Source organism: Cricetulus griseus, chromosome 4 (assembly GCF_003668045.3).
Source record: "Cricetulus griseus strain 17A/GY chromosome 4, alternate assembly CriGri-PICRH-1.0, whole genome shotgun sequence".
Lineage (NCBI taxonomy): Eukaryota > Metazoa > Chordata > Mammalia > Rodentia > Cricetidae > Cricetulus > Cricetulus griseus.
In genome coordinates, this window is record NC_048597.1 from 227,408,301 (window position 1) to 227,430,315 (window position 22,015).

General features: G+C 48.5%; 1 protein-coding gene across 3 annotated transcripts in view; it reads left to right on the forward strand.

The window, feature by feature from the left end:
• Positions 1-1,810: 1,810 nt before the first annotated feature.
• The window catches only part of Myrip (myosin VIIA and Rab interacting protein), a 145,235-nt gene continuing 125,030 nt past the window's right edge, over positions 1,811-22,015 (forward strand). For all 3 annotated transcript variants that reach the window (XM_035444644.1, XM_035444643.1, XM_035444645.1), the window contains exon 1: positions 1,811-1,920. In XM_035444644.1, coding sequence (XP_035300535.1) covers positions 1,811-1,920 — 110 coding nt within the window. The remainder of the gene's footprint in view (positions 1,921-22,015) is intronic.

Sequence of the window (22,015 nt, forward strand, 5' to 3'; positions counted from 1 at the left end):
ACAATATACACACATGCATACACACAGAGATGCACACACATACATACATATACACACATACATACACACATGCATAATACACACACATAATATACACACATGTACACATGTACACACATGCATACACACACACAATGGAACCTGCTGCTCCTTGTGTACCTACTTAGCACACATAGGGAGAGGGACAGGGGCTCAGTCCCTTCCATTGTCCTCTGTTAGATAAGATGTGAGTGTGCAGGGCCGGGGCCATGAGGCAGAGAGACAGCCAAGTCACAAGTGTCACTCCTGGGGGAGCAACAGAGGGGTGAGTGCGTGCCTTGTTTCCTCTTCTGTAAGCGGGGTAGTGACTGCTCGTAGGATGTGGTGGATATTAGAACTGTTTAATATATGTATATGTAAAACTAAAGCTTGTGACACATAGCAGGTGTTCAGTCGTTCAATAGGAACTTTATTAAGGGCATTTATTTGTTACAATCCCAGTGTCATTGTTTTTATTACAATTCCAGTGTGTTTTCTTGAATAGTTTCAGATAGCTCATTAAGATACATGTAGATTATTTTTTTGTTTAGTTTGAGGTTTATGTTACTTCATTCATTCATTCATTCATTCACTTTTGAGGTAGGGTCTCATGAAACTTAGGCTGGCCTTGAACTGTTATAGCTGAGACCAAAAACAAAAAGAAAAGTGAAATAGGTAAAAACTAGGAAGTATTTTCTAAAGGAAGTTCAGTGACCTTGAATGTCTGACCTTCCTGCCCCCACCTCTGGAGTGTTGAAATTTTGGTGTGGGACTCCGCCACACCCAACTTTATGCAGTGCTGGGGATTGAACTCGGGAATCAGTGCATGCCAGAAAAGTGCTCTCCCAACAGAGCTATATTCCCAGCCCTCGTTCTATCTTATAGACTCAGAAGGTACTGTATACACAGAGCATAAAGTTTCAGCTCCTCCCTCTGGCTTTATAAATCATGTTGGGATTTCTAGGGTTTATTGCATAGGCCTGCAAAAAAGTTTAAGGGGCATAGTGTACATAGGATATTACTTTATTTAAGGAAAATAATTATAATTCATTTGGTGACTAAATAGAATACCTATAAGTGACTCGTCAAACTACAGAAATTAAGAATTCTTGATTATTGTTTTTTCAGTGCTTTGTGGAAATCTGTGTTTAATTTTGATGAAAAGGACAGATTTTTTGTTGTTGCTGGTTTGGTTTCCTTCCTTCCTTCCTTCCTTCCTTCCTTCCTTCCTTCCTTCCTTCCTTCCTTCCTTCCTTCTCTCCTTCCTTCCTTCCTTCCTTCCTTCCTTCCTTCGGTATCCCAAGCTGGCCTAGAGCTCACTACGTAGCCCAGGATGATCTTAAACTCCTGATAATCCTGACTAGTCCCTGTCCCTAGGGTCACAGGTGTGTAACACTGTGTCTGACACACAGATACATCCTGCTTATTTCCAGTAGCTAGGGTCACAGGTGTGTGGGGATCACAGGTGTGCCGGGGTCACAGGTGTGCCGGGGTCACAGGTGTACAATCTGTGCCGGATAGACAGCTATCTTTGTCTTCACTTAAGAGTTGATAGCATGAAACCGGCAGCTGCTCGGTCACCCTCTTCGCTGCAGTCTGTCTGGGGCCATCTAGAAGCAGCGTGCGTGAGTTCCGGGGACACACTGCCTTTGTGTGCAGCCCCACTGAAACTGTCTAGTGCTGGTCAGTGGAGGGTGGATTTTATCCACGTTGAGCTCAATCTCACCCTCAGTCTACGACCTCTTCTTTCACTCTCCAGATCTAGTTCCGTCGTCCGTGTTTAACTCTGATCATGGGGAGGAAGCTGGACCTGTCTGGTCTGACAGACGATGAGACGGAGCACGTTCTCCAGGTGGTACAGAGAGACTTCAATCTTCGCAAAAAGGAGGAGGAACGGCTAAGGTGAGATGGCTCTTTCTCCTGACCGCATGGGAACGGCAGGGCTCACTGTCACAATTATGCTCTTAGGTTTATGGAATGGCCACCGTGGCCTTTGTTGGAGGACTTCCCATAACTTGTGACATGTGTCAGGAAGTACCTGGCCCACAGGTGTGACACCTGCATCGCCTTAGCAAGAGTCTGGCTACTGAGCCAGAGGAGCTTAAAATATCACCTTAAAACCCCAGGCATCTCCACATGGCTTGCGTTTAAGATGCCTGGGAGAGGTTTAGAAACAGTAAGTAGAGGAAATGATGTCACAGGAAGTACTATTTCATTCTTTAGCAGATTCTTTAGTGAACATAAGACTCACAGTGCAAGAGTTTTCTTCCACAGTTTTAGCCTAAATTCATTCTTGTTCCTCCCAACCAGCTGTGTTTCTGTGGGTTTGGGAGGTGAGGTCTCAGGTGTGGCCTTTACCCTATGACAATGACCTCTCCTTCAGTGCGGACAGAAAGTGAAGGACACAAAGAGGTTGTGGGAGTGGGGATTAATTTTGGGGATTAATTTGTGGAAATGTAAAGAGAGGTGACGAGGCCCCAGGAAGAGAATGCAGGAGAAAGCAGCCCATCGTGCCGTTCCTGTCCCAGGTCTACAGAATTGGCCTCACAAGCCTGTGGGTGTAGGATGGAGATTACCATACATGGGGTAGGGGGTCATAGGCTATTTTAGTGAAGAGAAATCACTTACATGAGAAACCGATAACCCAGGATCAGCTCTCTGAGCATCCTGTCTAAGCTGCCCTCCGAGACCAGACCGGAGCCCCAAGAGAGAGTTCTATCTTCCTCTCCCCAGGCCTAACCCACATGCCCCCACTACGCACCTGTGACTACGCCCAAAGGGGCGTGGTTGGTGCTACAGGTACTAGTAAGATCTCTCCCAACACAGACCCTTACAGCAGCTCTGCCATTGTGGTCCCCGGTTTACACAGAGGTGCCAACTGATTTCAAAGCAGCTTGAATGGAGAAGGTTTTACCTGGGCTCACAGTTTGAGGGTGCAGTCCATGGTGACGGGGAGGGCATGGTGGCAGGAACGTGGAGCAGAGGGGCACACAGCACCCACTGTCCGGAAGCAGAGTGAGTGTACACTAGGCATTCCTGCTCCTGGGTTTATTGTTGTTCATCCTGGGCATCAGCCCACAGTGGGTGGGTCTCCCCTCCTCTGCCACACCTCTCTGGAAACTCCCTCACAGACACACCTAGAGTTGTGTTTTCACTAGGTGATTGAATCAACTGGACATCTAACTGTCATGCAGGGAGTGAAATAAAATGACAAGATTTGCCAATGCAAAACACAAGTCCTCTGCTCCACGGTGAGGGTCACCCTGGGTTCTGCTGGTGTGACCTTGATAAATCTGAACACATGCTCCCATTGCATTATCCCAGTGACCTGCCTTCTGGTCAGTTCTTGGCTTTGAATAATGGAGACCTGGCCGGCTTGTTCTCAAGCCTTCATCTTCAGCTTCTTGAGGATGACTCTCCTGGTTTGGGCTTGGTTTTCTATTCACCATTGTTCTAGTTTTCATTTGCTGCAGTGACACAGCATCTGACCAAAAGCAGCTTCGGGGAAGGAAGGGCTCCTTTCAGCTTCCAGGCCTCGACTGAGGGAGGCAGGGCAAGATTGCAGACAGAGGATGCTGCTCGCAGCCCACTCCCAGGCTCATGCTCTGAGCCTGCTTTCTTATGCAACCCAGGACCACTGCCCAGGGGGTGGTGTGACCCACAGTGGGCTGGGTCCCCCCACATTAATTAAGTTAATCAAGATAATCCCACAGTCACTCCCATAGACCAATATGATCTGGGAAGTCCCTCTGTTGAGACTCCCTTCTCCAGTGACTCCAGGTTGTGTCAAGTTGACAGCTAAAGCTAATCAGGACAGTCACTTTTCAAGTTTAATACAGAAACCTTCCTCTCTCAGTTCCGACAGAGCTGTGCCCAGGGCTTCCTCTGCAGCCACACTGCTTCATAGCTCCTGTCTTTCTACAGAGCAGTTCACACCTAGTTCACACCCAGTGCTGAGGGCCTTTACAAACCTGCAAACCTCTTTTGAGCCTCTCCCTTTTGTCTGAGGCTTGCTTTTTTAATGTTTGGAAGCCAACAGGTAGCACTTGCTCAATTGTGTCTGGGCACTGTCTCTGTGCCCCGCCCGCATGAACTCTGTTGGACTCTCTGTAGGTGGCTGATGGCTCTCCTGTTCTCATTGTTGTTATTGGTTAGCTTATTTTTTTATTTCTTTGTTGTTATTTTAAAGGAGTCTTGGGAGGGCACCAAGTAGTTGCTTCTCCTGTCATCCGGAAGCAGACGACACAGTAGCTTTCCTGACTGCCCACCTGGGCTGTTGGGTTCCTGGGGACTCTATGGAGGTGGGAGGGTGATATACAGTATGCTTTGGGGCCAGATGCATTGGCACGGGAAACTCTCCTCCACTGCTATGAACTTTTGACCCCCAAGGTCAAAAGGGTTCTAGGAACAGAGGGGTGATTGTTGCACACCATCTCTCCTTGCAGGATGCCTGGGTTTCTAGAAGCTCTGCAGACTTCCAGGTTCTGTCAGCTAATGGGACCCTTGGGGCAAGGCAGCCCTGCAATGGGCTCTCTCCTCTCTGCTGTGGCTTGGCCTACAGGTTCCAGAATTCCACATCTATTCAGGAGTCTCAGATTTGTGCATTTTCCTCTGATTAACTGTACCAATTTTCTTTAGTGTCGGCCCCTTTAAGATGACGAACACCCAAGCAGACGGCGCCTTGAAGGGCTGCTGGGTCCAGGCTCTGCTAAATTATATTGAGTGTCTAAACAGGATGCAGTGAGAATAATAAGTTAATTAGCATCAAGACACCACATCTCCAGCTCTGTCTGCAATGGCTTGCATTTTCCCAGCAGTGGCGTTTGTCATCTACATTGCAGGAAGCAACTCCTCCCTTCCTCCTCCCAATTGGATAGATCTGGAAAAATCTTCAGGTGGCACAAAAATAACCATGTCTAAGTCCATGGTCAGAAATCATAGCTGTCTGCCCCATTTCTTCTATAATATAATTTTGGGGTGAGGGGAGGGGTCAGTGTGTTGTTAGTGTCAGGTACCCACACACAGCTTTTGGCCCACTGTGGCTGTGGTGGCAAGCAGTCCTAGAGGCAGCAATGTGACAGGTTCTTGGGTTATTATGATTTAAGCTGTATGGCATTTGGAACCTCACAGTGGAGGGGGCGTTAGGGGTGGGGATGACTCAGCCATGCTTTCCTTTCCACTGGGCCCTTAGAACAATGCCAGGCACCCAAAAAATAGTGGTGATTTGTGTGTGTGTGTGTGTGTGTGTGTGTGTGTGTGTGTGTGTGTGTGTATGTGTGTGTGCATGCATATGGAAACCAGAGGTCAAGTTTGGGTGTCACCCCTCAGGAGCCATCAACCTGTTTTCTGACCCCGGAATCACTGGGGTGTCTGGCTCACTGTGTAAGCTGGACTGACTGGCATCTGCCTGTTTCTGCTTCCATGCCTGGGGATTGAACTCAATTAGCACTTTCCTGTCTCCCAAGCCCCATGACTGATGATTTTTTTTATAGAGTGTGATACAAGCCCTCTCCCTCTCTTGAATTCAGACCACCAAGGTCTAAGCTTCAGACTTCATGACTCAGATGCAGGGGCCTGGCAGTTGTGGCTTGACTTGTACATGGTTCCTGCTTTTAAGGATCTCATGGATGGGCTTGCTTGGAGCTCGGACATCTGGTCTGGCGCTAACCTCAACCCCCCTTCTCCACCCTGCTTGATTTGGCAGTCTTAATTACGTGACTTCCTTTCTTCACTTTCCAATATAGAGTGTCATGAGGTCCTGCCGGGATATTTTCACTTAGATAGATGAAATTGTCATCATGAGTGAACTGGCGGAATCCAACAGCAATCACCCAGTATTTTTCCAGCTGCTTCTGCAGTTCATTGAGGCCGCTGAGGTCTGGCCAGTCAAGTGGGAGGAGCAGGGTCTGTGTCATTTGAAGGCTGAGCACTGAAGAGGTGGTATAGCACCTCCATCTCTCCACTTACCTGCTGTGGTGACTCTGCTGTGGTCTGTTGAGGTGTATGGCCTTACAGGGTACATGGAGCCTGATCCCTAGGTCACTGAATGAAGAGAGGCTCTGGTGACCAGCAGGGGACTTAGTGTGAGTTCACTGGGTTATGACTCTGTATGGTTAATCTCAATTGTCAACTCAAGATCTAGAGTCATGTGGAAGGGCCAGTGGGCATGCCTGTGAGGGACAGTCTAGACTGGGCTGACTGAGGTGGAAGACCTGCCCACTGAGGGTGACCCCATTCCTTAGGCTGGAACCCTGAACTGCATAAAAAGGAGAAAATGAACTGAGTAGAAACGTTTACTGTTGTCTGACTCTTGGCAGTGGAGAGGACGTGCGCTGCTCAGCTTTCCACCACCATGTGTCCCCCTCCATGATGCAGTTCCCTCAAACCATGAGCCAAAGTAAACCCTTTCTTCCATGGCCTTTGCCAGGGCGTTTTACCCTAGCAGTGAGAAGAATGACTATGGTAGCCCCTGAAGCTTTGGGGCTTGTTTTTCTCTGATGTAGCCTAGTATTCTCTGACTGGTAGCTTTCTGAGAGCTAACAGGCACCAAGCATATTATTATGCTCCAACCCTTGATTTTTCAGATGACAATCTTCAGAAGAAAGACAATCTTCAGGTCCAGAGGAGACCCAGGAACCTAGGGGTATAGTCTAGCCTGGCTCTGTTCTTGCTGCCAGGACTCCCAACTCCAGCTTTCTGACCTCTTGTACACAAAAAGACATCTGTTGGAAGGTCTCCAGACTTAAGCCAAAGCCCATGTGTGATAATTTGAATGTAATTGGCCCCCATAAGCTCATAGGGAGTGGCATTATTAGGAGGTTTGGCCTTGTTGGAGTAGGTGTGGTCTTGTTGGAGGAAGTGAGTCACTGTGGGGGAGGGCTTTGAGGTCTCCTATGCTCAAGATACTGCTCAGTGTTTCAGTTCACTTCCTGTTGTCTGTGGATCAAGATGTAGAACTCTCAGTTGCTCCTCCAGAACCATGTTCTGTCTGCAGGCCACCATGCTCCCAGTCACCATGCTTCCCACCATGATGATAATGGACGAAACCTCTGAAACTGTAAGCCACCGCCTCAATTAAAAGTTTTCCTTTATAAGAGTTGCTGTGGTCATGGTGTCTCTTCACAGCAATAGAAACCCTAACTAAGACACCTTGGTTTCTGTATCTGGCATGTTTTCAGAGTGGTTTTCAAAATGACTGTTAACTTTATAGAGCTGTGGTGTTAAAATTGAGTCTTAGAGACATGGCTGAGAGACACATAGCCTTTAAAATCTCCTCACTTCATATGCTTCAGCTAGGATGAAGCCAGCATGCAGTCAGCTTCTGAAAGTTGCCAGCACTGTAACAGACTCAGTCCATGTGAGGAGAAAGGTTAGGCTTGAGAAAATTGTTTTTGGCAACTGCTACTGACCATTGATTGTTAGTGACTATTGGACTGACAGTGTGTGCTTGTACCTAGAAGGGCTAATGGGCTTGTGGAGAGAGAGAGAAGCCAAAAGCAAAAAATGTGGTGATGTCTTTCTCTGCCCATCCATCCACCCACCCACCCACCCATCCCTCCATCCCGCCACCCATCCATCCACCTTCCCACCCATCTACTTGTCCAACCATCCATTCACCCATCCACCCATCCATCCATCCATCCCTCCATCCCACCCATCCATCCACCCATCCATCCACCCATCCATCCATCCATCCATCCCTCCATCCCACCATCCATTCATCCATCCATCCACCCATCCATCCATCCCTCCATCTCACCATCCATCCATCCATCCATCCATCCATCCATCCATCCATCCATCATCATGAATGGCTTCCTTCCAAGCTCAGGCTCCAGGAGCTTCCCTGCTTCTCACAGCAGCTGTGTGGTGTCAGCCACCCCCACCTGTGTGGAAGAGGGAAGGTGTAGTTTGAATGAGAAATTTCCCCATAGGTGCATGTGTTTGCTCCCCATTGGATTGGTGTTTGGGATGGTTGTTGGAATAGATAGCTGAGAACTTTAGGTTGTAAGAGCCTCTCTGGAGGAAACAATTCATTAGGGGTGGGCTCTGGGGGTTTATAGCCCAGTCCTGCTTCCTGCTAACTCTGCTTCCTGTCTGTGGATGCAATGTCACCACCTCCTGATTCTGTTGCCTTGCCTTCCCTTGCATTCCCCTGAACTTTAAGCCACAATAAACACTTCCATGTTGTTTGTCAGATCACAGCGAGAAAAGTAGCTAATATAGAAGTGTGTGTGTGTGTGTGTGTGTGTGTGTGTGTGTGTGTGTGTGTGAGAGAGAGAGAGAGAGAGAGAGAGAGAGAGAGAGAGAGAGAGAGAGAGAGAGAGAGAGAGAGAATACATATCTGAGGAGGAGGTATCAGACAACTTGCGGGAATTGCTTCTCTCATTCCACTACGTATGTCCCAGGGATTGAACTCAGGTCTTCAGGCTTGGCAGCAAGCACCTTTACCTGTTGAACCATCTTGAAGACCCCCCAATCACCATTTTCTAAAGTGGAAAGAACACAGAACTTTAATAAAAGAAATTAGTATCTTTCCCATCAAAGATTCATTTTCAATTTAAACAAGTGAAAATTTTATGAAAAATGAATGAATATGTTAAAAAGTTTCTACTGCTAAAAGTAGAACTCCTTTTGTCCCCACTGCCCGATGTTTGGGGTGCTACAGTTGGTGTGATGAATTAAACACCACCATGGTTACATCTGCTTTTGCAGCTAGGAGTGAGGTCGTCTCCAGTTAATAGATGGATTCCCTGTGGTTCTAGAGCATCTGGCTGCCCACACTTCCTTCCTGGTTGTCCTTGCTCTTGAGACTCTGTGACAGCTGTGGCATTAACCTTTTTGGTTAGTGAGTCTGTCACTTCTGGAGGGGGTGCTGCAAGGTTAGCCAGCCAGTCATCTGGGAAAGAACTGTCTGTGGACTGAGGAAATAGTCAATAAAGCATGAGGACCTGGGTTCAAACCCTGGAACCCACATTTTTAAAATGCTGCACATGGCGACCTCTACCTCCCAGCAAGGGGGAAATGGAGGTAGGCAGATCTCTGGGGCTCACTGGCCAGCATAACCCATTTAGTGAGTTCTAGGTCAGTGAGAAACCCCATCTCAATAAATGAGGACAGCTCTTGAGAAAAACCTGCAGTTGACCTTATGGCTTCCACACACACATGCACACATATACACAAGCCCACACATCCAAGCACACACACAAGCACACACATCCAAGCACACACACACACACACACACACACACACACACACACACACACACACACACAGGCAACTCTGAAGGCAGAGCCAGTGCATTTGGTGGTGCACTGAGAGGCCTGACCCTGCTCCGTTTGAGTGTGCCGATTTGATGGGAGAGACCCCAGCTAGTGGGGAGACCCGTGGAGAACTCAAGGCCTGGTAGGGGGCAGGAGACCTCAAGGGGTGGAGTGGAGAGAGACTCAGTCTCACAGCCAGAAGCCTCGTGAGGTTTTGGTTCTTAGATCTCCTCTTTATTGCTGGCATTCCGTTAATAATGGAAAGGCCAAATATATTACAGCAAAGCTGTTGGGTGTTCGTTCATTTGCTTCAGAATCTTGATGTTGAATGTCAGGAGCCACCTGGGGAAATGGGAAGTGAGCCACAGGGGAGGAAGAGAGAGGGATTCAGAATGGAGTAAAGGCTTTCGCCCTTGAGGAAGATTCCAGAGGCCGAGCAGAGCCCTGCAGGAATGCTTGTGATCTGTGTAAGGTGAGAGCCCAGGCAGACTTCCTGAAGTGGAGGGCCCTTTCTCTGTGCCTTAGGAACTTCCAACAGATTTAGACACAGGTCAGGCAGCAGGGAGCATCATGGTCAAGGCAGAAGGGGCGTATGTCTCCAACACCAAATCAGGACTGGCAGGGGGTGGTAGGGAAACTCCATGGTAACTCTGCTTTCTCTGTTCTAATGGTGACCGACACTGCAGTGTGATGCTCTGAACCACACCTCTCCCAGGGCCACAACCCTGAGGAAGCTTTGCTCTTGTTTACAAATTGGAGAAACCGACACTCAGAAGATCCTTTCAGGTTCTCACAGTGAGAGGTGGGTTCAAATCTACCTAGAGCCACATGGAGAGAGGATGGTAGCCATCATCCTTGGTGTGGAAATCAGGGGTACCCAGGACCCTGGAGCAGAATGAATGAAACTAGGGCCAGTGCTGTGCTGGCTAATGCCCGCTTTGTGCTCAGGAATGGGGGAGTTCATTGACCTCGCATGGCCCCTGCGTATCAAGTGCTTTATGTCCAAAATGGAAGATACTCTGGAAAATCCACACAGGATTGCTAGGATCAGACGTGAAAACAGAACACAGAATGTCCTGATGGTTTTTATATTGGTCCTAAAATTACATTTTAAATAAAGCGCCTTAGTACGATAATACTACCTTTGCATAACGAGGGTGTGGTGGTTTGAATGTAATTTACCCCCCCAATCTCACAGGAAGTCGAACTATTAGGAGGTGTGGCTTTGTTGGAGTGGGTGTGGCCTTGTTGAGGAAGTGTGTCATTGTGGGGGCGGGCTTAGAGGTCTCCTAGTCTCACATACTGCCCAGTGTCTCAGTTCACTTCCTGTTGCCTACACCAGCACCACATCTGCCTGCCTGCTGCCATGGTAACGGACTGACCCTCTGAAGCTGTAAGCCAGCCCCACATTAAATGTTTTCTTTATAAGAGTTGCCGTGGCCATGGTGTCTCTTCACAGCAATAGAAACCCTAACTAAGACAGAAGTTGGTACCAGGGACTGGGGTATTGCTGTAATAGGCCTGATTGTGTTTTTGTGTGGAGGACTTTGGTACTTTGGGTTGTAAGAACAGTGGGATGCTTTAAGCACTGTTTCATGGACCATGCTGGAAGACAGAGGTGCTGAAAGTTACTTGAATTGTTGGGGGCTCAGTCAAGAGGTTTCAGAGGAGAAGAATTTTCATATGTTGCCTAGAGACTATTCTTGTGATATTTTGATGAAGGATGTGGCTGCTTTTTGCCCTTGTCTCAATAGTTTGCCTGAGGCTAAAGTGAAGAGTTTTGGATTAATTCCATTGGCAGAGGAAACCTCAAAACAGCCTAGACTCAGTCCTGTGGTTATTAGTGATAACTCTAATGAAGATTTATAAGGAGAAAGAAGCAAGCTGAGCAGGGTAAATTACAAAAAGTAAAAATTGAGGGGGTGGGGGGCTTCCTAGGAGACTAGGTGGCTGCTCTAGGTGGGGACACATCCTGCACCCATCAGAAATGAACCAGACATGACAGTTTCCACCATTAAGACCCACCCACTTGGGGGCTGGAGAGATGCTGGCTTAGTGGCTGCTCTTCCAAAGGACCTGGGTTCAATTCCCAGCACCCCACATGGAAGCTCACAGCTTTCTGTATCTCCAGGATTCACACACACTAGGATATGTGACTCCCTTACACAGACATACATACAAGAAAACCACCAATGCACATGCAAATAAAAAATAAATTAAAAACAAATAAATTTTAAAAATAAATCTTAGAGAAAAAAAGACCCACCCACCCCCCCAAAAAAATATTGAGAGGGGAAAAAAGAACACCAGGAAGTGGAATGGAGCTGAATGCTGAGTTCAAGGAGAAAAATGGATTAAGAAATGGAATAAAGGGAGGCGGTGACCTCAGGGCAAGATGCCACCCAGCTAAGTTTCCAATTTGTGGAAAGAAACTAAAGGAAAGTTTAAAGCTGGGTGTGGTGGTGCACACCTTTAATCCCAGCACCGGGAAGGCAAAGGCTGGCAGATCTCTGAGTTTGAGGCCAGCCTGGTCTAGAGAGCAAGTTTCAGGACATCCAAGCTTAGGCGTTGAAAGACAGAAAGCTGGTGAAGATGTAATTAAATGAGGGGGCCACGTTCCAGCCCCAGCAACTAGCAGAACTCAGCAGCTTTGGCCACGAGGTTCTGGGTTTAGAGTTAAGGATGGAAGGAGTTACGGGATAAAGCCACTGAGGCCAGGCATGTGTCAGGGGTTTCCCTCAATGGAGGCCTAGAGAGGCCACTGTGTGAAGCTGTGAGGGTGAAGCCTGGATTGCCTTGGAGACCCCAAGATGTTGGAGATGCCAGAGTCATGGGATACCTGCTGAGGAGAGCACCGAACGGAGTGAGACCAGCCCAAGAGAGAGAAGTGTGCTGCAGCCAACAAAACTGAACAGAGCTGGAGACGTGGAGAGCATTTGGCGTCAGACATGGGAGACGCAGAGTTTGGAGTTTGCCCAGCTGGTTTTGGTCTTGCTTTGGTCCAGTGTTTCCTCGAAATGCTCCCTTCTCTTCATTTTGGAATGGTAATGTGTATCCTGTACCGTTATATGTTGGAAGTATGTGTTCTGCTTTTGATTTTAGGGGATTACACTTAAAAGATAACATGAATCTCAGAACAGACTTTGAACTTGAGACTTTTAAACATTATTGAGACTATGATAGACCGTGGGGACTTTTACATTATGATAGTGTTATAATCTTATGGGGGCCCAGGGAATGGAATGTGGTAGCTTGAATGTCATTGGCCCCATCATTTCCCAGGGAGTGGCACTATTAAGAGGTGTGGCCTTGTGGAGGGTGTGTGTCACTGAGGGGGCGGGCTTTGGGGCTTCCAGTGCTGACATACTGCCCAGTGTCTCAGTTGATGTCTTGTTGCCTACAAAATGTAGAACCTGCTCCAGCACCACGTCTGCCTGCAGGCTGCCATGTTCCGCCATGATGACAATGAACTGGACCTCTGAAACTGTAATTGAGCCACCCCAATTAAATGTTTTCCTTATAAGAGTTGCTGGCCACGGTATCTATCCACAGCAATAGAAACCCTAAGACACTGGGTGTTGTAATGAGAAACTATGTAGAATTTAGCAGATATTTTTATTAATTTGTGTGGCCCAGGATGCCTGGCTGAGCCACTTAGGACTTGTAAACAAAAGGGAAGCTTGTGTCCTTTTTTAAAGTTACATTTATTTTTAGTGTGTGTGAGTGTATGAGAGTGTGAGAGTGTGAGAGAGTGTGTGAGTGTATTGTGTGAGTGTGTGTGAGTGTATGTGTGTGAGTGTGTGAGAGTGTATGAGTGTGTGTGTGAGAGAGAGAGTGTGTGAGAGTGTGTGAGTGTAGGTGTGAGTGTGAGAGAGTATGAGTGTGTGTAAGAGTGTGTGAGTGTATTGTGTGAGTGTGCGAGAGTGTGAGTGTGTGAGAGTGTGAGTGTATGTGTGTGTGAGTGTATGAGAGTGTGTGTGTGAGTGTATGTGTGTGAGAGTGTGAGGGTGTGAGGGTGTGTGAGAGTATTGTGAGAGTGTGAGTGTATGTGTGTGTGTGTGAGTGTGTGAGAGTGTGTGTGTGTGAGTATGTGAGAGTGAGTATGTGTGTGTGTGTGTGTGTGTGCACATGTGTCACATTAAACATCTGAGGGTCAAAGGACAACTCACTGGAGTTGATTCTCCTTCTGCCATGTGGGTTCTGGTATCAAATTCAGGTTGTCAGGCTTGGCAGCCCCTTTACCCACTGTGCCCTCTAGCTGCCCTCCTATTTTTCTCTAGCTGAGGGCGAGGGTGACCTTGAACTTCTGAACCTTCTCCTCTGTCTTCTGATCTCAGGGTTACAGGTGCTTGCAGCACCATATCCGGTTGATGGGGTGCAGAAGTGAAAGCCCAGGCTCAGTAAATGCTAGACAAGCACGCTAGCAGCTAAGTCACACGCCAGCCTGAGCGCTTAGTCCTTACATGCCAGTCAGTCTGTCTTGTCACACCTGTAAGTCTGGCCTAACAGTTGAGTCATCTCTGTGAGGAGAGAGTGGTGTTGACTGTAATGCATCGCCTCAACCTCTTGGCCACTGCGTCTGTGATGCGTTTTAAACGGAACGTGTGCCATGTACACACTTTGACAAGGGTCTGTGTGCGTCACTGGACAGAAGGGCGCCTTCTGTGTTTCTTTGGTGGCAAAGGTGGACCAAACACATTCTGACCTTTGAAACGTCATTTGACTCTTCTCTTGGTGAGCCTGGATTAGAACACAGGATGGAGAGTGTATGCTAGGCAGGTGCTCTGCCCCCAGGCTTTGTCCCCAGCCCACACGTGACTTTTGAGCGGCCTCCTTCATAGTGTATCCTGTGGGGTGTGCTTACAGGCTCAGGGCGTGTTCTGCATGAAGACGCTCACACCTGTGTTGTGCTCTGCTTTTTAATTTCTGGATGTGGCGACTGACTGGGAGGTTCTAGATGGTTCTTCCTCAACCATTAAGGGTGTTTTCTAACGCCTGCTCTGTGGATCCGAGTTCCTTAACTGTATTTACTTTCTCATTGCAAATGTCAGCGGCTCAGCTGCTGAGCCCCGAGAAAGCTCTCATGGCTCTTGTTCTAGGCTGACCTTTAGCGCCCAGCCCTCCGGCCGGCGTTTCTTGGCACTGATATGCAGAGAACTGACCTCAAAGGGCAGTGCAGAGACGAGACGCTTACTCTAGAGCCGTGTGCAAACACAACTTTCCTCAGCCCAGAACTCCTGGCTCTCCCTCTGCTCCTCTGCTCCGTGAAGCTCTTACACTGAAGTCTTCCTTATTCCTATGGACGGCCCGGCTTCTGGATGTGGGTCCTGGATATGGGGCCAGCAACTGCCTCCCTGTGTCTCAGTGCCTGAGGCCAGAGCTCATGACCAGCCTCCCTCCCTCCCTCCCTCCTCTCTTTCTTCTGTGTAGACATGTTCCTATGTGTGCAGGTGCACATGTACGCGTGCACACATGTGCGCGCACACACACACACACATACACACACAGAGTGCACACACACACACACACAGAGTGCACACACACACACACAGAGTGCACACACACACACAGAGTGCACACACACACACAGAGTGCACACACACACACACACAGAGTGACACACACACAGAGTGCACACACACACACAGAGTGCACACACACACAGAGTGCACACACACACACAGAGTGCACACACACACACACAGAGTGCACACACACACACAGAGTGCACACACACACACACACACACAGACACACACAGAGTGCACACACACATGCACATGCACAGATACATCTTAGGGTCTACCAGGCTTATAATTGTTGAGGGGGAATCAAGGCAGGAACTTGCAGCAGCTGGTCACATCACAGCCAGAGTGAAGAGCAAAGAGAAATGAGCGATGCCTGCCATCATGCAGTCCAGGACCCCAGACCAAGGAACGGCACTTCCTGATTGTGGGGTTTCTTCTTGCACAATTAATGCAACCAGGGCAGCCACTCACATACGTGCCTACAGGCTATGATCTAGACCAGTGGTTCCTAACAGCAGCCCTTTAACAGTTCCTCATGCTGTGCTGACCCAACCATAAGATTATTGTGTTGTTACATAACAGTAATTTTGCTACTGTTATGAACCATAATGTAAATATCTGATATTTACCCCTGTGAAAGGGTTGTTTGTTCCCCAAAGGAGTTCCAACCCCCAGGGTAAGAGTCTCTGATCTACACAGTCCTTCACTGAGAATCTCTTCAAGATGAATCTAGATTGGGTCGTGTTGACAGTTAGAACCAACCATCACCGTTGACCATGTCATGGAAACACTGGGACATGAGGTAAGCCTTGAAATCACAGGCAGTCAGGTTTCAGGGAACAGTTGGATGTGCACAATAAAGTCTGTTTCTGTATAAGGGGAATTTGGGGGGCCTGTTGCTTCAAGGGATCCTGAATCAGTCAGGAAGCGAGAGAAGGGGTTCTGCAGGACTCAGGAGGGGGTGCAGGAGGCTCAACTAAGATGCAAACCCTTCTCAGAGTTCCTCCAGAAACGATCATGCCTCCCCAGGTCCTAACCCTGAGAAAAGTGAGAGAGAGAAACAGGTATTGTAAAGTTTCCGAGTGAAGTATCGCTTGCTAGCAAGCATAGGGATGCTGCTGACTCGGGAGAATTCATGACAGAGACGGAGACTCACTGTCTGGATGAAGGTGAAGGTCAGCATTCCTGGGGACCTGGACAGAGTGGGTGGGAGGGAAGTAGTGACTGTTGTCAAAGCTAAAAACGTGTTTCTGCCTCAGCTGCTAATGGCTGCCAGTGGCGTGAATAGAATAAATATTATAAGTTTATAGACAAAATATACTCCGTGTAAATTTCATGACGGAGGTTCCCAGACACAAAAAATTTAGGGAAACCAAGTCCTTAAACTGGCAGGGTCAGCACCCAAATCTGTGTAGTGCTTGCTAGTAGCTTTGCAAAGAGATTCAAATACTGTACCATCCCTTTGCCATCAAAAGTTTTATCAGTCTCCATCTTCCATGGATCAAATGCTTCTACAAAGCAGTGTTCTTCTCTGTCTTCAAAGCCGAATGTTTCCTTCGGTTAAATTCATTTTTAGCTATAATAATGAAGAGTACGGGGTGTTGATTAGGGAAGCTGGAGACATAGCTCAGTTGGTAGAGCACTTGCCTAGCTTGCTCGGAGTCCTGGGTTTGATCTCAGCACTGTATAAATGAACTATGTTGGGACATACTTACAGTATCAATGCTCAGTAAGTCGAGGCAGGAAGCCAAGAAGTTCGTGGTCCACCCTGGGCTAAAGAACCTGTCGAAGGATGGGGGCAGAGGGATGGAGGGGGAGAGAAGGAAGGAGGGATGATTATAGGATTTCTCCAAAATCCCTGGGGATCCAGGTTTCGTTCTGTTTCCAAAGGGTTGGTATCTAGGGAGTATGACTGGCGCAGGCTAACAGGGTGGTGGGGTGATGGGGGTGGGGTGGGGTGAGGTAAAAGGGTAGAATTCATGTTGCAGAAGATAGAGATGGGAGGGGGACTCCTGAAGGCTGAAGCAGTGGCTTAAGTGTGTGCTTATAACCTGGTGGCTCCAGTAAGAGGTGGTAGGAGGGCTGCCAGCGCCTAACTGATGGTCCCAGCTTGAGTGTGTTCATACTGGCCCACGCTGTGTGTACAGCCAGGCGCATCGAGCTGGGACTCCAGAAGACATAACAGGAGCAGCAGGTGGCAGAGGGCATGACAGCCTCCCTTCCTTCCAGCCGGGGTTCTCCTCAGGTCCTAACCCACCCCTCAAACCCTGGTGATTTCTATTTGATTTTCCCTCTAAAGTGAAGTAACTGAGCCTGAAACCCACCCGCTTTTGTGATCTGGCTGAGCTCAGCATTCATTGAATGCAGTGCGGTTGTCATCGCCACAACCTCACCTCAAAGACCGGATGTGAGGTGCCATGGATCCACAGTCACCCAGCTTGGCCCTTTACGGCGGCTGAGCAGACCTGTTTGCCCTTGACTGCCGACCGCCAGCCATGCCGGCTCCTTAGTGCTTACGGTCACTGAGTCTTGGGTGTTAGGGCTGAAAGGACCTTTGAGAGATCTGACTGCACACATTTCCTGCCTTCCTGTAGGCAAGGACTCTCATTTCCCTGTCACAGCAGAGCTGTCAGAGAAGCCAGTGTGACCCTCATGCCTCACTCAGGGCGTGTCGGAGAACCTTGTCAAAGAGAACTTTGAGGTCCCCTCTGTCGAGTCACTATTTTTTTTTTTTTTTTTTTTTTGGCTTTGACCATCAAGAACAGAACAGGCAGTTTGGCTTAAGGGATCAACAAATAATTTGCCAAAAGGTTATTACAGACTGTTCCTGTTTTTGTTCACACTACTCTTTGGTGTTTGCTTGGCGTAATAGATCATCATGGACCATGAGTGTATCTGGTGCGTTGTCTGGAAGATTCCCTTTGTGGTTGGGGCTCTCCAGAGTCAGGCAGGTGAGTCTGATGGCCTCCTTTCTGACAGAAGTCTGACTGCTGCTTCCCAAGATGGAGATGCACAGGGGGACAAGTCGCTTGTATTCTGGACAACAGCAAAGTGTTGCTTCTCACGGGCCAATAATTCTGAGGAAGAAATTGTCCCATTTTGATGTAAGGTGGGGTCTCCACCAAGGCAGTGTGCATTCTTTCATGTCTTTGGTGCCCACCCTGTCCTGAGCCTGTGTCACCCTCCCTACTGCTTTGACAGTGGACAGGTGTGAACAATCCCAAGATGGCTTCTCTAGGCCAGGTCTCTCCATCTCTCCCACCTGCATCCATCTGGACAGGCTTCAGACACAGTGCTAGCCGGTACCCTGTGGCTGGGGCTGTCTCTGTGACCTGGGTCACACGGTGTTGTACATTTGAGGCCCATAGAACTGGAGTTGGTCCAGTGGCATACAATGTGTCCTTTCTTTGTTTTTGCCCTTCACGTGTGAGGCAATGTAAGAAGAGAGCCTGTGCAGTCGGGAAAGCTCCAGAATGGCTGGAGGCCCTGAAAGATCCAGAGAAATAAGAAAATGAAAGCCCAGCCTGTTGACACCGGCCTGTCACCCCAGCTGCCTGGGAGCCGAGCAGAAGGAGCCTGTCTGGGCTACACGTTTGTCAGTCAATCTGGATAGCTTAGCAAAACCCTGTCTCCAGATGAAAAAGGTGAAACCATAAAGGGTCTGGGAGAGGAAAGTGATGGAGCTCAGAGCTAGAGAGTTTGCTTAGCACGTGTGGGGCCCAGGGCTCAACTCCCAACAGCAGAAGTGCGTGGGGTTACAGGTGGTTGGTTGTGAGGAAGAAAGAAAAGGGGTGGAGGGAGAGAGGAAAGATGGGAAAATAGGGAAGTCATTACTGGTGGGCGGCTGTTAAATAACGACCACTATTAACTGTAATTACTCCAAACCTGGCAGGGGAGAGGATAGCTGCATTTTACGTCACAGGATGGGCATATGCTTTTTCGGAGGAAAGGGTGGCTTCATTGCTGAAGCGAATGAAGCCTCAGGTAGAGTTCTGAAGGCAAGAGAGAGAGGAGAGGCCTGCTGTTCCTTCCAGCTGGCTGTCACTAAGCTGAGGTCTCCATGCCAGGAGGAAGCAGGAAGCTGGCACCACCCATGAAACAAAGACAGCCACACCTGTGTAAAACCAGCACCCAGGCCGAGGGAAGAAAATGGCCAAAGTCCCAAAGGGGCTCTCTGCTCCTGTTCACCTCCGCTTTCCAAGGATTCTGCCATCCCTGACTTCAGGTGGCACAGTGCATTTACCCGTTTCTGAACTTATAAATGGAACCACACAGTGGAGCCTCTTCAGAATCTGGTCTCTTTTTCTTTCTTGTTTTTGAAAATAATTTATTTTCATTTTTACTTACGTGTATGTCTTTGTGTTTGTGTGGGGTATGTGCACATGAGTGCAGTGCCCTCAGAGGCCAGCAGAGGGCATCAGATTCCCTGGAGCTGGGGTTACAGGTGGTTGGTTGTGAGCCACCTGATGTGGGTGGTGGAAACTGAGTGCCAGTCCCCTGTAAAATAGCAAGTGCCCTTAACCGCTGATCCTTCTCTCCAGCCTTGGAATCAGTTTCTTGTTATGTTTCTGAGATTGACCAACACGCTGCATTTAGTGTGGACTATCCATTGCACTGCCTTGTAGTATTTAATGTATAGCTAACCCATTTTGCTGTCTAGGAGAACTAGGGAGGTGTCTAATTCCAGCTTGTTGCAGCTTCTGCTGCTGCCTTCTGGTGGCCTTGCTGCTATGTTTCTGCTGTGTACAGGACCAAGTGGACTTGCTGGTCCCAGGGCACCTGGGTGTGGGTTAGAACAGATGTGGGCACATTGTTCTCTCCTGCACTTGATCTTGCATGAGTGAGGCTGCCAGCTCTCCACACCCTCGCCACAGCATGGCATTTTGCATTAGCTGTCCTGGTGGCCTGCAGCTGCTCCTGTAGCAGATGAGGGTACTGAGGTGAGGAAAGTTGCTAAACACCCTCATCTTACAAGTGAAGAACTGTAGTGCAGGTCCTCAAGGTAGGCTCAGAGCCCTGCTCATCTGAGCCGTTGGCATGGGAGGTACCTCCCTTCCTGAACGCTGACTGCACTGGCTGGCCCCGACCAGTGTCCTATCCCCACCCCACTTCTGTGGCCCTTCCTGTCGGGAACTTAAATAGCATCCCGGATATTGGCCAGTATGTTCTTTGTGTGTGCTCATATGTTTGCATGTGTGCATTCAGGTGATATGCAACTGTGCATGGAGGTCAGAGGTCACTGTCAGGGGTATTTTTTCTATAGATCTCCACCTTAGCCTTTGGAACACGGTCTCTCACTGAACCTGGAACTCACTACTTGGGCTGTGTTGGTTGGCCAGCAACCCCCAAGGATCCACCTGTCTGCATCTCCCCCGGACTGGGACTCTAGTTGCATACTGTCACACCTGATTTCTGGTGTGGACAGGTCTTCATACCTGTGCAGCACCCACTTTACTCAGCCCCGAATGTCATTTGGAAAATGTCAGCTTCTGGGTGCTAGAAAACTCCAAGCTGCCCCAACTCTTATTTTGAATTCAGATTTATATTTTTGAATTCTACTGATGAGTTTCCTAATGAGCCTCAGAATCCACTCATTTCCTCTGTCTTCTTCAGCCAGTGTCTGATGGAAGAGGCTAAACAGCCCCATCCAAGGGCAGGAGAAAACTCTGCCAGCCCACAGCAGAGCCTTCCAGCAGGCAAGCAGCCAGAGGGGCAATGTGCTGACCTGAGCTGCTTCTCTCTGTGGCCCTGGGAAAGGGTGGGTCTGAGCCTTTTGCAGCTACATGGAAAACCAGGCCATGGGTAAAGACACAAGCACGAGGCTTAAGAGAGGACTTGGTGATTAAGGGGCAGCACTGCTCTTCCAGAGGACTCAGGTTCAGTTCCAGCATCCACACTGAGCAATTCGCAATTACCTGTAACTCCAGCTCCAGGGGACCTAACGTCCTCCTCTGGTGTCTGTGGGTACCTACACTCGTGTAAACATAACTACTACACAGATACACACACACACACACACACACACACACACACACACACACACACACACCTAATTAAAGTACAACAAATGTTTGGAATGATACAAAGCAGAATTTAACAAATATGATCGCTGGAAGAACTACTAAAGCACATGTCCCTGCCCGTGTCCAGTGGGCAGCCAAACAGAGGCTGCAGGTGGCTGTGGTAGGTGGCGAGGCTGGAGGGGCATTTGTAGTCTCCCGTATTTGCAGAATAGTGGCAGCCCTATCTCTTAAGAAAGTAAGGGTGAAAGCGTTAGAAGAAGATATCCAAAGCCACCTCTGCCGCTCACACACGTATGAGCATGCAAACATACACTCGTACAGAAAAAATTTAAGTTATAACTTCTAAAAAGATAGTTTTTTTCTTTTATGTTTTTGATGCCTATATTTTAGAAGATAATGGAATTGTAAAATTTTTTGGAGCTCTGGGTTTTGTTATTTTCAAAACATGGTGCTGTTGTGATTAATGGTGGACTGATAGGATAAAGTAAGACAGACGGAGCAGCCAGTGTTCTCATGAGGAAATGAGTCTGCACTCAAAGTTACGAGCTGTGCTAGAAGCAGGGCTCAGCTGCGTGAACCCTCTGGGTGTGTGTAGCTTGGTGTGGGCACAAAGCATATGTGTGTGTTTCTACACATCAGTATGTGCTTCTTATCCTGGATCCTCATCTTATGAGCCCCCCCTTTGTAAGATCAATAGGGTACTAAAGACATAACACAGTGTGCAACTTTTGTGTGTATACGTGTGTGTGTGTGTGTGTGTGTGTGTGTGTGTGTGCGCGCGTGTGCAGGTACACGTGGTGGACATGCGTGTGGAGGCCAGAGGCCAGCGTCCAGCCTCCACTGTCGTTCCTCGGGCACTGTCCACCTTGTTTTCCTGAGGCAGGCTCTCTCACTGGCCTGAAATTCACACGCAGGCCAGGCCAACTGGCCAGCAAATCCCAGAGGTCTGCCCATCTCTGCCTCCCAGGTGCCGGGATCACAGGCACAAGTCACTGTATCCAGCTATTTAAAATGTTGCATCACGGATATCAAACTGAGGTCCTTGGGCTCGCAAGGCAAGACCTTTGTTGACTGAGCCACCTCCCTGGCCTAAAATGCATATTTAGTAATAGACATATAGTGAAATCACGAACCTAAATAAATCCTTCTTACTTAACAAAAATAGTAGGTGGGGGCTGGAGA